General features: G+C 37.1%; 1 protein-coding gene across 1 annotated transcript in view; it reads left to right on the top strand.

The window, feature by feature from the left end:
- LOC124159478 (prohormone-1-like) overlaps nucleotides 1-16,206 on the top strand; it is a 107,170-nt gene that overhangs the window by 13,790 nt on the left and 77,174 nt on the right. Inside the window, exon 2 of the mRNA XM_046535309.1 lies at nucleotides 3,186-3,327. Coding sequence (XP_046391265.1) covers nucleotides 3,217-3,327 — 111 coding nt within the window. The 5' untranslated portion in view covers nucleotides 3,186-3,216. The remainder of the gene's footprint in view (nucleotides 1-3,185; nucleotides 3,328-16,206) is intronic.

Raw genomic sequence — 16,206 nt, 5'->3', positions numbered from 1 at the left:
GATGCAGCGACAGTTTGAGCACATGCTACGGGTATTTCCGCACCAAATAAGGGGAGGTAAATAACGTAGGAGAAACTGATTGTGAGCATTTTATGAGCAAACAGGGTTTCTTACTCTTCTCCAACATTTCCAAACTAGTGTTTTCCTTCAATATAATATGGTATACACTGCCAACGAGTAAGAGCGCGAGTTTCATTTCCTACTCAACTCAATGAATAATAAACATTGAAATGACGATATTCAACAGTTGAGAGTGTTACATATAGCAAACCAAGTTTATGAGAAATTGAATACAATGAAATTAAAATACAATGAACGAAAAGTTTAATGGTATAACATAGTCTATTTACGGAATAAGCCTAAAGTTACGCACCCTTACAAAAGAAATATGAATTTTCTCATTTTCATTGGCACAATTAAACAACAAAAAAACAGAAACAAGACAGGTCTCACAGTAGATATGTTAAGCAAGAATATATGAAGATGGATAAAAACAACGCATAATATATTGAAGAGAAATGACCATAAACGAGACTAAATTTTTATCATTTTTTCAAGCAAATTAAAAATTTTAAAAAGTAAAATTAAATCTGAACACAGGTAATTCAAACGTATAAATGGAAAAATTTCAGCTAAGGGTTTCAGTCTTATTGTCTAAATCCAAAATGAAAGCATAGAAACCTTTTTTAATTGGCCCTTGTCATTCCTCAACACGCTTATTACGCATAAATTCATTTGATATAGGATTTAATTGGCCCTAATAGTTTAAATGTATTCTTAGTGAGACATAATTGTCGTCCTCTCTTAGTTTTTCTGCATATTTTCATTTCATCTCGTTCATGTCAGTTAAATTATGATTAATTTTCTTCGACATCTGAGGTTAATGCCTACAGAGAAATTTAATTTATAAATTATATATTTCAAAGTAATTTTGGAGAGTTGTGGCAATTAAATCAGGCTATACAAAACCGGTAACGAAGATAAATTTTGCAATTTATGTATCAGTGTTTGAAAAGCAGCAATTATCATGAAATAAGTCATTATAATTGTAGGAGATGATTCAATCGGTATCGAACAATCAATGATTTTTGCAGAAATAGATCCAATTGTAGTCAATTTCGTGATGAGGTCCAAGATTTTACCATTGATTTGAGTGAAATTAAATTACAACTTATTTATTACCTAAAAATCAAATATCAGGCCTTTACATACGCCTAATTCTCTTCCCATTATACTTTAACCGGCATTTTCAAAGCCTAAACATCAAACATCCACTCTTCAGTGTCATCTTTACGAAGACTCCAAGTATCTGCGCCATATATATCTCACGAGTCATATCACGAGGCTAGAGACAGATTGAAGACATGTTTATCACCACTAAGTCATTATTAGCCCATTCCGAGGCACCATTACGCATCAATAATAACTTTCAAATCTCAAGGATACCACTGATCTTCCTCAATTTCCGCCACAGAATCACGCTGAGATACCACTCGGTGTTTGTCATCAACGCTTCAGGAATTGTGTTCTAAGATTCTGTTGTGAATAGCTGAACGTAATGAAAATGCGGTCGTCAGGTTGGCTTGTCAACTTTGCCACTGGAAACCGACATAACGCCTCTTTGGGTGGCATCTCTTCCCAATTTGGCTGTCAAGAGAAGACTCATATCTTCCGTTTAACAGGTTGCTTAATTCTTTTCTCGCTACGCAATTTTTGCCGAAAGCTTACGCTATAATCTTGAAACTTAGAAGTCATAGAAGTTTGTAGACCATTGCAAAAGTTTACCTCCATCTCTTAAACACAATAACATTGCAATTTAGAAAATAACGAGGAAAAAGTTTAAAATTTTAGATAAACTTGCCTTTTTTGCGTTTGAAAGTTTCAAAAGATAGAGTAATTGAACAAGTAATCCGACTCAAAATGACCCGTACGCCGGAATTGATGCGTCCTTTTAATTTTACTTTGCCTCAATAACTATCCAGTTCAATAATTTCTAGTATTATACCTACATTTGAATCCAGCTAAATACTTTCTTTTACTCGCATCAATCGTACCCTCTCACATATACTCTCAATATCCCGGGCGACTGGATTATAATGAATATTTATTTTCTTATTTGTAGCCGGTATAATTTTTACTAAATAAAAAAAAACAAATTTAACGAAAATTAATGTTGTCGTGAATACGAAAATAAATATGCAGGTTTTTAGATATCATTAACCTAATATAAACTCTAACGATAGCCATAAATATTACGAAAATGTGTACAAGAAAAAACCATCATCCAACTATTGCCAGGTAACATTTTGTTCACCACGAAATCCTATTTAAAATGAAATCGGATAATACCTTGATTTTCCAGTTAAATGTTACTTATTGAGCATTACTTCCCAGCTTTTGAACCATGATTGGCGACCGGTAAGTTTATGCCGATCAAATATCCTTTCCGAAACGAGTAATTCTGTAAACTTTTTTGTGTCAAACGAATTTCACAGAAGTTGCAACTGAGGTAAATTTTATTCACGAATTGGAAAATAATGAAACAACGCATGTAATTATTTAATTCTACAATTACTTTCAGTCTATAGCAAAAGTATGTTATGTTTTATTGAATAAGGGGAGAATTTTATAAGGAAGTCATTCACAAACCATTATTTTTCTTTCTCAAAACTGAAAAAAGGATGTGAAATAAGCATCTTTTTAAATTATTGACTGATTAGTTAAAAAAATATGTTTACCGTATTGGCAATAAATTACTGAATCATAAATATTTAGAAGCACAAAGCCGTTTTTTTAAGCTTTTTCAATCATGAATACCTACGGAGGAAGAGTTCTCGGGTTTCCAGCCGGATCCAGGGGTTTTTCTGCACCGACGTTTCGAAGGCTAAGTCTGCCATCGTCTTCAGGGTGAAACGTCGGTGCAGAAAAACCCTTGGACCCGGCTGGAAACCCGAGAACACCTCCTCCAGTCTATTCACCGGGAAAACCTTAGATCCTTCATGAATACCTGCGTTTCCCCGGATAAAGAATTTTTCTATTTCATTTCTCTTTTACCGGAAGTCCCATTTCTATGAAATTAAAAAAAAAATCTTAGCGGTAGCCAATCCAAAGGAATGGTTTCTGACGTTCACATCACTTTGAGATGTGGAGGAGAGTACATATTTTTTATTCACGTTGTTTTTCAGCGCACTCCCGCCAATACCACCCGAAGAGAAAATGGCAGCCGTACTGAGGTTTGGCCTCCTGCTGTTCCTGGCCCTGGTCGCCACAGCGTACACCAAGACTCTGCCCGAGCCAGAGAAGGAGAGGATCATCAACGACCTCGACGTGAGTAAACTCACAATACGACTGCCCTTCTCGTGAGGAAGCCACCCGTATGAGCTCCGTTTTCCCGCATGTGTGGTACTGAAAGCGACGGAGGAAGTAGCTTTTTTTTCATTCACTTTTGCTTGCCTCCCAACGTTGACAGCCCTCCTCAGAAGAAGAAAATCCGATTCAACAGCTTGAAAAAAAGTTCCTGCGGCCAGCATATTCCCTTTGGAGACTTTTATATATCCATTATAAGGAAACGTACTCGGAGTGAAATAAAACTACCTGAAGTCATGGATACGGATAAAATTCTATAGAATAAATATAGATCAATAAAAATTCCCCAGGAATGATGTCAGAGTGGAGTTTTCGGAAGCCCGTCATAGCGCTTACAAGAGGACTTGATATTCGTTCGGCGGATTAAAGCCTTCGAAAGGGAAGTATGTGGAACTTTCCTTTGATTTGTTCACAAAAGTCGCTTCTTGTTTCTAAATAATTTTCATCCCTTGCCGATATAAAATCCAAAGAAGGCCGACAGTTCGTAGATGGAAAATATTTAATTTATTTACTTGACTATGTCCAATGGCGGTGGTTTACGAATCTTCATTTCTTAATTAATTGCAGAAACTAAAATTGGTTAAATTTTATTTCAATGTAGTAGTAAAAGAAATAAATATCGAGGCTCTAATCAAAACACGTTTGATCCTCGCTATGATTAAGGCATCCATTGCCTCCATTTGTCACAGTAAATTCAAATAAGGACATGCAATAAAATAAAGAGATATATAAAAATGAGTTGACAGAAACTCGCTAAAATAAGCTACTAATTTTAATATACTAAACATTCTTCCAGAATTAACGAACGAGAAAATCAATTTACTATTTTTAAAATATACAGATGATTTGCATCGCAAGTTGAAAAATCTGAAAATATACAAGGATTTTAACGCTTTTAGCCAACAGGCATCGATTTCTTAATCTAATGAAATAAGTGCATACCACACATTTGATTTAAAATATTTCATTCACTTAACTCACTGCGTACACACGACAGCGAAAAAATTCTTGCTCAATTTCCTCAAAGATTCTGATGCTTTGAATTCCAGTTTTTCCAATTTCATAGCACTTCAAAAAGGTACCCTAACTTAAAAAATTAACTTCACAGGATTTTACTTCTTATGCGGGACGATGGAGCGATTGAAGATAGCTGGATAACAAATCATCACAAAGGAATAGTGCTACAAAAATAGCACGCTAATTGCAATAAAGTTATTTAGAGAAGCGTTAATTACCGGTAAGGTAAATGGAAATTCTTGGTGAAGTCCATCAGTCAAATAAAAAGAGATGCCAACGCGCAAAGAGTCTTTCCGAACAGATGCTATCGTTATAAAAGGGGGCACATAAAATAAAACTGGTTTAGCTCAAGGACGATAATCGTATCCAAAAATACGTCACGTGCACATCTAACAGTTCAGAAAAGGGCTAATTGGATTTCTAGGTGATTCATTTCACAAGACGTTGATGACATCACTTATAATTGCTCTCCTGATGCGATTGATGAGCCATATGAACACGTCTCAAAATAATATATGAAAATCAACTCGAAGCATCGTAATAAGCCCTTTCAGCTCTGATTAACTATCACTAATTATCTTCATTCCGGAGCCTAACCTTTGAAGAAGTTCAAGATGTAACTTTTTCCCAAATCGATCAGCGAGAAGGACACTTGGGTAATATTGAAAGGAGGTATGGAAGATGATCGACTTTTCCCAGGTCTTGAAAAGAAAGCACTCCGAGCATATCTGCTTGCCTCAAAATGTGAAGTTCCTCTTGCATGAGGCGCTCTTAAGTTGATGCTTCAACTTTTATCAATTTCGATAAACGTTTCATGCTATATAGACGTTCGTTATACTGCACCAACTAGGCAAATACTGAAAATGTTCTATTTCTATTCAAGTGTCATGAAGAAAGATGCTAAAACACTGAACAAAGATTTTCGTATGATTTTTCTCTCATTCAAGAATCTCCAATTTAGGCCACCATAAAACATTCCATGAACAATTTCGTCTTGAGTCTCAAATTTAGGTGTCATAATTTTCGATTTTTTTAGTGTGAACTATTATTATCCCCCCTTAAGTAATTGAGAATAAAGTTCAAAATTTAACTTCGTTTTCTATGTCAATCTTTTTTGGATTTCACCTTAATTATATTTTTTTTATATCGTCTCGTTTCCTGTATACGATTAAGGCATGGCATTGCTTTTCCTAGAGAGTCCAGCGGAGATTTGCGTTCAAAGAATATCATTCCATGGCTTCACTTTCGTACGGGCGCCGCAAACTCTGCATACTCACGCTTTCACATGGCCATTTCCATGGCCCTTCAAGGAAACTTCTCACCCAAAAGGTTTTTGAAGCAAATTTAATCGCAATTTTCCGGAGTTAACGTGACCTTGGGGCACCCTGCTTTTACGCATGGAATAATTCATCTGAGAAAGGCTCCCTTTATTATCCCCACGCACTCATCTTCAGAGAAAGCTAAAAGAAGAGATTGCCAGCGAGAAAGCAGCATGAATTTAATTTAACCATTTTAATACAGTGAAGGCGTGGTTGGTTAGGCTAATTCACTCATGACTGCGTTTAAATAGTCGTAATACTCTCATTACAACATCAAATTCGACTGGCTCTCCCATAACCTCGCTTCAGGGGTGGTATTCATAAAGCAGATTACATACGCTTCAATCAAATTATAGCCTCACCGAGACGGAGGACCTGTGCACAGCTACCCCAATTCTATCCGCTCCAAAACTGTTCCTGTGTTTCTCACTGCTTTGGGGTAGCGACCTGGTAAGAGTAATTTCTAAGAGTAAAGAGCTAAGTTTTTTTCGCTTGAATTAGGTGATTTGGAAGCTAAATAGAAACTATAATTCTGAAATTGTTTTATTTGCGGAAATTTCTCCGTGTAATTTCATCACTGGCATCAAAAGTCATCAATCCTATGAATGATGTCGACATTTTCGGGCTTCGTCCGCTTATGTTGTTGAATAATCCTCAACAATTTCGCAAGCTGTCCTGATGGCGTCCTCAGGTGAAGGATGGTAAGAAGTTCGCGGTCGTCTCTTATTTAGGGATTTTTTTTGCCAAAACCGGGATTTTTTTCGGCCAATCAGGAGGCAACCTCAAATTTGCGCAGAATAATTCTTTTCCATGCCATGCCGTGGAGTGGTTACACATCTTACCTGTCGAAGTTGTCTGGTCTTTTCACGATCGTACTTGCCTCTCATGATATAATTCCACATAAACACTTTTCTTCCTATGTTAATTTTTTATCGCCGTCAAATAAAACTGAGTGTCCGGGTTCACTCCAGGCGTGCTCAGCGATGACCGATGTTTTTAAGCTGTTTATTTCTTATCGCTATCAAGTGTTCACTTATCCGTGTGTTCAGTGCTGTCTGCATGTTTCACCGATGTATCATTTACCGCAGGAGAATGGCACTTGGAAAGTAAAGGTGAAATTTTATATTTGGGCCAGGGTAGGATGTCAGCTACCTTAGTGACGCAGTTAACCCTCCGTCAGTCGCGTCACATTTTGGAACGCAATTTGTCGAGCAGCGTCTCACAGACACCATTTTGGAATGGCTAAACAAAATGCATGAAAGGAGAAATAACTTTTTTAACTACAATAAATCATTCAATGAATACTCAATTTCATGAATGGACCACTAATTTATGCATAACAATGATGGAGATATTTGTATTAATCAAAGACTGAATACTACTTATTTAGATGTTGCTTACAGTTCTTCTTTCATCGAAATTATATGAAATTAATAATAATAAAAAATTTAATGCTTTAAATAGCTGTTAGTTTAAATTGTAAACGTATTTCAAAACTTTGCTATGAATATCACGAAGGTATGTGGCGTATTGTACGTACCTCAAGTTGTCGCGTGGCGTCTACCAGACTCCAAAATCGACAAAATATCAAAATTTATTCCATAAATATGACAAAACATGTAATCACATTGGTGACTATTTCAGAATAATCAAATAATAAGATACAAGGAATATGAGTTTCCTAAATACCTATGGAAATACGATGTGGGCAAAGAAAAAAAATGGCCTGGCGCCTGGTAGACGCCATGCGACCAACGGAGGGTACCACATCATGCATCTTTAATTCTTCCGCGATTTTCTCAGAAGCCCATGCGATGAACGAGATGGTGACATAAGCCTTCGGGTCCGGTTTGGAATTTTCCTCCCGGTCCGGCACCGCGGACGCTTATCCTGTTCTCTTCCCTCTCGGCCCTTTTCATGACCATGCCAGCGTTGTATCCATTTCTTCACAGGGCTGATGTCAGGTGCTTATTCTCGTCTACAGTTGAATCCGAGTCGCATATTTTGTAGGCTCGGTGAACGAGTTTAGCCACTGGTGAGGTATTCTGGCTGGGACGGTGATGTTATGCAGCATTTTGGCAACGATCGGTGTGCGTAGGCTTTCCGTATACACTGTGCCCAAGCCTACCATTCCCTTTTCTCTTCACCATGACGTCCAAGAAGGGCAATTGATGCCCCTTTTCCATATCCATTGTAATGTGGATGGTGTCTACATCTACATAATACCCTGCAAGCCACCTCTACGGTGTTTGGCAGGAGGTGACCAATCACGAACATGCAAGGTTAGAACTATAGAAAAAAGCAATGTTTCATCCTAGCGAGTAACGCCATTAATCCTATCAATTGAGACAACGTTGCTATCCTTAATAGTACGTGGGAAGAATGGCATTTTAAATGTCACTGTTTTGCAGTCTATTTCTTTTATTTTCTTCTCATGACCACGTCTACCATAGTACGACGGTAAACGAAGGATATGAATCACGTCGTCTGAGAAAACACTTTCTTCGAATTTACTAAGTAAATTAAGCCTATATTTCGACCTACGCTCCTGTAAAGTTTCCCATCCTAGCTCGTGTGACATACTGGAAACGCTAAACTTTTTGTCGTAACAGCTCATCACAAATCGGGCCGCCCTGCGCTGTACTCGATTGATTTCAGCTATCAGTCCTACTTCATAAGGGTCCCATATTCTAGCAGCATATTCTAAGTGAGGCCTCACTAGAGTCAGGTAGCTTATTTCTTTCACCTTTTTGGGCATTTACCGAGGATTCTTTTCACAAATCCCAGTTTACGATTACCTTTCCCGCATACTTCACGCATATGTTTACCCCACGAAAGATCCCGGGTAATGGTAACCCCTAATTATTTTACCAATTCGGCATTTGATAATGGAATCTCGTTAGCGGTGTATCTCCTTCTTGAAAATATATCCTTTTCCCAAAACTTCGTCACCATACACTTTTCAAGGTTTAATTGCAACTCCCAAGTACTGCACCAGTCATTTATGGCAACGAGGTCCTTTTTTAATGGTAACCTATCGATATGGTCGTGAACTTCTCTGTATGCAACTACATCATTTGCGAAGAGGCGGATTTTGCTCGTGACCACGGTGTTAGTATCATCAATCGTGTGATGCTGTAAGTTTAGATGAATCAGGAACTTTTTTAGCTGGCAAAGATGTTGTAAGTTTCACAACAACATACGCGGCCGCAGACCGAGAATATCGATGTCGTCCATTCATCGACTTGGAAACCTGCGAACGAATATCATTCCTATGATTCCTTTACCGCAGCTCCTCACTCAATTGTCTTTTCGGCTTTTTTACACCAACATAATTCATTTCTTTTGAATCCTTCATCACTAACTACATGCATTTCATCCGTACCCTGTCTCTAACGTCTTCCCTTCCTCCTGCCCTTCAACGATAACACAGGCCAACAATTAAAAAACTTTTCTGAAAATACCTTATTCTTATCTTTTTAAGTTGCTGAATCCAAATATGATGGTTTCAAAGTTGTATCACCCACAATGTATTCACATTTTACAGTTAAATATATGAAATAAAGCAATATTTTTAGAAATCAACAGCTTTTTTATAATTATAATAAAATTGAAAAAGTAGTTCTAATGAACGAAGATAATGGGGAATATCTGTTGGTACTTCACCGAGAAGTTCAGCGAGCGATTCATCGCAGAAAAAGCTACACATGAAGCTTCAAGGAAAAAAGGGAAAGAAAATGTATATACCAATTCCAGTTGACAAGTGAACCCTGTATTATCACGCAGTAGTAAATACAAAAATTTTATCACGCTGTAGTGAACAGTAAATACAAACAATTTTATGATGTAACATAGTGTTTCATTGATTTCCTATATACCGCGTAGGGCTATTAGACTAAATATTAAAATACATATTGCTTGGAAACTATGGGTGGTACAAAAAAAACTAAGGCCAGGTTTGGATTCGGCACATAAAAATCTATAAAGATCGGCTATTAAAATTAAAAAAAATTTCAAACAAAATTTTTTTTTGGCCTGTGTAATTTTTATTAGACCCTCTCTACTCGTGGTGTGGCCGATTAAAATGTCCCGTCTTCTGTACTGAATTTTCACAAGACTCCTATTCTCTCCTGTCCTTCTTATAACTTCCACATTACTCACTATATTATATATACGGGAAAAGTTTTCCCTCTCTCGTTCTCTCGAGCGAAAGGCATTTAAAACCGATTCTCATTACCCGAGAGGAATGATTTTCGTTGCCTCTCTGCCTCCTTGTCTCTTTCTGACGACTTTGGTTTCGAAAAACACAGTAATGATCCTTCCGCAGGTAACGGAATACGGAAACCTACGAAATCCTACGGAAACGTTATTACGACTTTTACTTCCTCTAAATGATCAAGTTCGGCCATCTTTCCGGCAACGGCGCCGCCGCCGCGGTTAACACTAGAATGCCCGGCTGGGTCAATTTGACCCAAAAGATAATATTTTTTTTCTCATCACTTATACTTGCCATTCCCAGGATAGCTCATTTTGAACCAAACTATCAAATCCATTTGAAGCCTTTCTACTAGTCCTTTGTATCCAATGTAACGGTGTATTTTATGCTTTAATTTTTTGTAAAAATGTTACTGTAATTTTTTTTTAAACCAGATACCATTGAAATTCATTGTACCACCCAGACCCATCAGAGGAAAAGTGATAGGTATTCACAAATTTGTGGAAGCTAGTTTCTCATAACACCATAGAAATTGTTGAACAACGACAATTCTAATATCTTCGTCTAATTAAATTTTCTACTACACTCCCAAATGCTTTATAAACAATATTAATAAATAAACTGGGAAGGAATTAAGTATTTTGAGTAAAATATGCAAACATGGTAATATTGGGTCAAAATGACCAACTTGGGCATAATAGGGTGTAAGGATTGGTGTAAGCATGCTAGTGTTAAACGGCTGAGCGCCGCGCACCATTCCGAAGGCCTCTCTAAATCATTCAATCGGCAGTAGCGACGGGCGGTGTGTGTACAAAGGGCACGGACGTAATCAACGCGAGCTTATGACTCGCGCTTACTGGGAATTCCTCGTTCATGGGAAAAAATTGCAAGCCCCAATCCCTAGCACGAAGGAGTTTCAGCGGGTTACCCAGGCCTTTCGGCCAGGGAGGACACGCTGATTCCTTCAGTATAGCGCGCGTGCGGCCCAGAACATCTAAGGGCATCAAAGACCCGTTATTACTCAATCTCGTGCTTCTAGGAGCCACCTGTCCCTCTAAGAAGATTGCTACGTCGGAAACGTAAGAGATTCCGACGCCTAGTTAGCAGGCCAGAGTCTCGTTCGTTATCGGGATTAACCAGACAAATCCCTCCATCAACTAAGAACGGCCATGCACCAGTGGTTCCACCGCTACAGGCTATTCCACTTACCCATATTCCGGACTAATTTAAAATTGGGTAAAGGAAAGTGAGATGAAATTTGTGATCTTTGAATTGCTGTTCAAAAATGTTCAATGTCGTACACAGCTTTTTCTTCTTAGAATCTCGACGCATGAAAATGTAAATATTTGAGAAGTGATTGCACCTTAACCCACCGAATCAAGTAAGAGCTCTTATCTATGCATTCCTAATGAGTAATGATCTATCCATATGATCTTAATGATTCTTCTACAATGCCAAATATCGAAAGCTTCCAGTCTTGATTGAAGATAAAATTAAAATAAGGAATTCCTGGAACGATTTCCGTAAGTAGGACTGTTCTACAGAGCATCCACAGAAGTTTTTGTGCTATAAAAGCAAGCAGAGAGTACAAGGGTGGGAATAAATTTCAATGAATTCCAATCGCTCGACCACATAAACACCCACGACGCAGTTCCTTTTAGCGGATGACAGAATTTAAAAAAAATGACTCACTTAATACAAGCCAAATAAAGTGCCTCTATTTCTCTCCTCAGAGCCCTTAACTCGGAAAAATTCCTGCATTTATCCAATACGACCTTTTTTGCCGAGACAAATGATATATCTCGCATCAGATTCTTCTTTGGAGAAATTTTATTTATACTTAAGCATTAAGAAGAGAAAAATTATTTCTCAATTATACCTCAGTTTTGCTAGGCCTGGAATTTTTTCAAATGAAATGAAACGGTTAGCGGAGAATTTTATAATTCCGCGATGCATCAACGCTAGTATCAGAGTGAACTTCCTCCAATAATTCGAAAGCCTCTAGCATTTTCCCTCTATCTCACGTAAAAATGCTAACATGACGCAAAATACTTTCATACTTTATTTATTCCAACACTTCTATCCCTATTCACTTATACAAATCTATGCCCATCATCTATTTTGTTGAATTTCTTAAATTTAAATTCTATTTTGTCTTCGTTTCAGAGATTTTTTTACGGGAGTTTTACGGGAGTCCCACCAGCATTGCTGGATAGCCAAGAGGCTAAGGGAAATGTTTGCACGCATTCCATTAGAAGCGTAAAGATTAATTATGTATCCTATTGTGATATATCCATACCTAAAATACTCAGTACTTATGCTTGCTACTTGTACCCTATTTCTATGCTACGCTGCATCACAAATTTCTTGATTAGATTGAGTGAGTTTCAAAAGCATTTTAGCCATTATCTCCATTCTTGCGCAACATGTACTTAGTATCACTTCCCGATAAGGCCTATAGTGTACAACGTTTCGTAAAATATTTCTTGCAAAATAAGGTTTTTTTATGCATGCGTCATGTTCTGAAACTGACCAAAATCTGGCTTCCGATTGAATAGCGAAAGCAAAGTGCCTGCTAATGTACTAAAGTAACTGCGTAAGAAGGAACAGAGAATAATCCTGATGACTAGCAATAGAATCCCTTTCACGCTGTATACATGGATATTGTCTTAGTTTTTCATATTGGTAAATGAAAAGCTACCAGCATTTTTACATAAATATTTCACATAGATACTGAAGAGCAGGGGCGCAGCTAGGAATTAAGGCTAGGGAGGGTTTGGGTGCAACTAATACCGGGGTGTATGGGGGTATGGAATACCCACCAGGATAAGCGGTATGAGCGAGATTAATAAATTGCGTAATTTTAAGATGAATGAAAATGGTGAGTTTTACGGCTTTCTGAGGGATATTTTATTGATCTTTATACTATTCTATAAGTAATATCAATCCAATTAAGTAAAATGGATTAAATTTAAAATTTTCTCTGAGCTCTGGGGGGGGGGGGGTTTATCCTCCAAAACCCCCCCTCGCTGCGCCACTGGTGAAGAGAATACAACATGTACCCAAACCGGTCATGGAAGAAAATTTAAATTATGTGTGGAAAGTTTCCAGTAACTTTTAAGAATAAGCCTGAAACAACCATATAAGTTTTTCGCCATTATTGCTTGGACCTGTAGTCCAGGTCTACAAATTCTTCCTGCAAGACGAAATTTTGAATTGAATGCAGTGACTGTCTGATTTAAGAGCGTAAATATGCAGAGGTGGAAAATGGAGAATACTAGCCAATATTTTATGCAAGTAGTCCCCGAAAAGACACGCAACGATAAGCGCTCTAGACTTCTTTACTCGCAGTTGCAATAATTTTAACCATCAAAAATCTTTCAATATTATTTCTCGTTTAATGCATTGCTATACTGGCTTTTCTGTATAAGTAGTAGATGATAAATGCATGAAAAGTATTCTTAATTTATTTGTACCACCTCCAAGTACTACCTGCACTTATTATATGGGCATTCAGTAGATTTTCCTTAATGATTAACTAAAATTTTGCATTTATGGAGTATAGCTACACACACCCTCTTGTACAAGATATAAAAAATTAATAAATTTATTTTTAATGGAATTTATGAATTCGGAATTGTATGTATTTGAAATTACTTTTCTCCGTCCTAACTACCAAAGTACTCGTACATTATTGTAATTTAGCATTCGCTGGATGCCTGAGATAAGGGAATAAAAACTCTACCCACTGATTGTGCACACTTCACTCTCTAAAATCTAATTGCAGAAACTTCATTTTGCGAGAGCAGCACATCTCCACCTTACGACCGGAGGCTTACGGAGTTTCCTAGTGGATTGGCTATCAGTCAAATAAACTTAAATAACGTTAATCTACTAATCTATTGACATAAACTTATCACCAATATTGTTGATAGCATGTGCTCCAATTAACAAGCGTAAATAATTTTCAAGGAATCAATTTAAATGGTTTGAACTCTTACCTAAAGGTTTCACTATTACATGTAATACTACCCATCTACATGTAACAGCCTTATAGTCGTCAATAAAAAGGTTTCTTGAAGTTTACTGTCGCAAAAATTCCATTTAGGTCAATATTTATTTAGTACAGATTATTACACCTGGACTGATCAAAGGAATTTACGCTCATGATGGTAAAAGCCTCCAGACACATCTTTAATACTGGTTTATGTTTTCCTAACATCCTCATTACCTATCTCACTTCGATCCAGCTTTTAAAATAGATTTTAGAGAATAACAATGTGTCGATCATGTCCAATGGAAAAATAGTTTTACTTCATTGTGTATTCTCTCTACTTTCACGCCGCTAACTGATGGCTAAAAGCCATAAAAATTACTAATGTGAGCATAAAATATGGGGAGCTAATGTGCTCCTCCATCCCGCGCGTTAAAAAATCCATCTATCTGGATGCTCGATAGCAAATTTTATGAATAAGCTTTGGGAAGCACTAATATTATCCAGTTTAATGAGGCCAATACTACCGGTGCATGCTTTGCGAAGAGTATTTGAAGTTATATTCCTGCACAGATTATAAACTCTTTCCCGAGCGATTTTTAGTTGTTTTCTTGCTTACTTAAGGTGATTAGTTCCGTTTTTCGTAGTTCGCACACCCCGTAAATAAATAATAACTAAAATATGAAGATAATCGAAATAAATCCATGTAGTAAAAGTAGAGATGGGCACTTCGGAAAAAAATTAAACATTTTAGGCGCTAGAAAAAAGTTGCTTTAGTCAAGGTGAAAGATGGTGAAGTGCTATTCGTGAAAAAAACGTTTTTTCGTTAAATTTTTGAAATTGTATTCTTCTATTTATTCCGATTACCTTGCTTCCGTAATTGGATACTTACCCGTTGGGCTACCTAAATGGCTTATAAAAATGTATTTGTAGCAAAATCTAAAAATAAAATGCAGTTTTTTCTAAATTTGCTAGGCTAATACGTTGGTCTTCCATGCTTAAGGAAGTAATTGCGAATTATAAGGTCTGATTCTCCCCTCTAAGGGAGTAATACCTATTGCCATTGCATTTGAATAGATTTTAATTTAATTTTTTACGCATGTAGGTATTTTTATAAGCTACTGGATGACACTTCGTAATCAATTGTCTGTCTTCCCAAACTGATTTGCGAGATATTATTGAGATTCGAGGATGCATGTGAAGACGCAATTAAAACTGGCGCGTTCACTAGGTAATTTGGAAGCAGCGCATGAAACTATTTCGAAAGTTGACGAATCGTTAAAAGTGAATTATGAATGGGAAAATAGAAACAAATTATACAATTTAAACGTTTAAAACAAACGTTTTCTTATTCGATCGGGAAAGAAAGTTAAAATACAACGTTTTTTTCCATAAAGTGGATTATAGCGCTTTTGAAAGTGCCTACATGATGTTAATTTTGCACCATTAATGACCTGTATTTCCTTTAAATTTCCCTAACGGACAATACAGCGAACATGTTTATATATTATTTATAGCGATTTCAAATACCAATTCGTGTTACACATGATCCATCATTAACGAAATCATTCATCATGAAAAAGGCACTTACAACCGCAGATGGATATGCTTTTTGGATTTCTATTTCCTCAGTTTTTAGCGAATGTTTCTCCTACTTTATTTTAAAAAAATTGATGTCAGAATTGGGCAAATTTTGATATCACGTCTATACAAATCTAGGGTACAAAGGATTCTTCGCCATTCCTTTTTTCTACCGAAAAACTTGAGAGAAATTTAAATGATATTGCTGTAATCTTTAGCGAGATGAAATCAACCTGTGCATTGACTGCCTTACAATAAAACACGGTATATTACAAAAAGCAAAGAGAAAAATTTCTAAAATACATTTTAATCAATAATAGTAACAATAAAGGTTTAAACAATAAAATATCAAAATCTGGTCCGAGCGCGAATACTTTGATGCAATCCCTGAATTTAGTCACGCCACAAAAAAAAATGCAACCTATATATTTTTTTCTCGTCATGAAACTGCACACAGTGCCCAACACCATTAGGCAAGTCCCTCTGAGAGCATCACTTTATTCTCGGTGCTCTCTCTCTCCCCCGTAGCGCCATCTAGCATTAATAAATTCACAGGATTTTCTCACAAAGTTTCCCAGACGACTCTGGTAGGTACGTTTTCTTTCCCCGCGCTTCCCTTTCTTGGGGGGGGGGTGGGAAGGGCCCTCACTGGGGTGGTGGTCCATTGACATTTCGCCTTCAGTCCGTCCGAGTCCCTCCATCTTAACCCGCTC

The sequence above is a fragment of the Ischnura elegans genome, chromosome 5 (assembly GCF_921293095.1).
Source record: "Ischnura elegans chromosome 5, ioIscEleg1.1, whole genome shotgun sequence".
Taxonomy (NCBI): Eukaryota; Metazoa; Arthropoda; class Insecta; order Odonata; family Coenagrionidae; genus Ischnura; species Ischnura elegans.
Note: the sequence above shows the minus strand (reverse complement) of the source record. Positions and strands in the feature narration are given on the sequence as shown.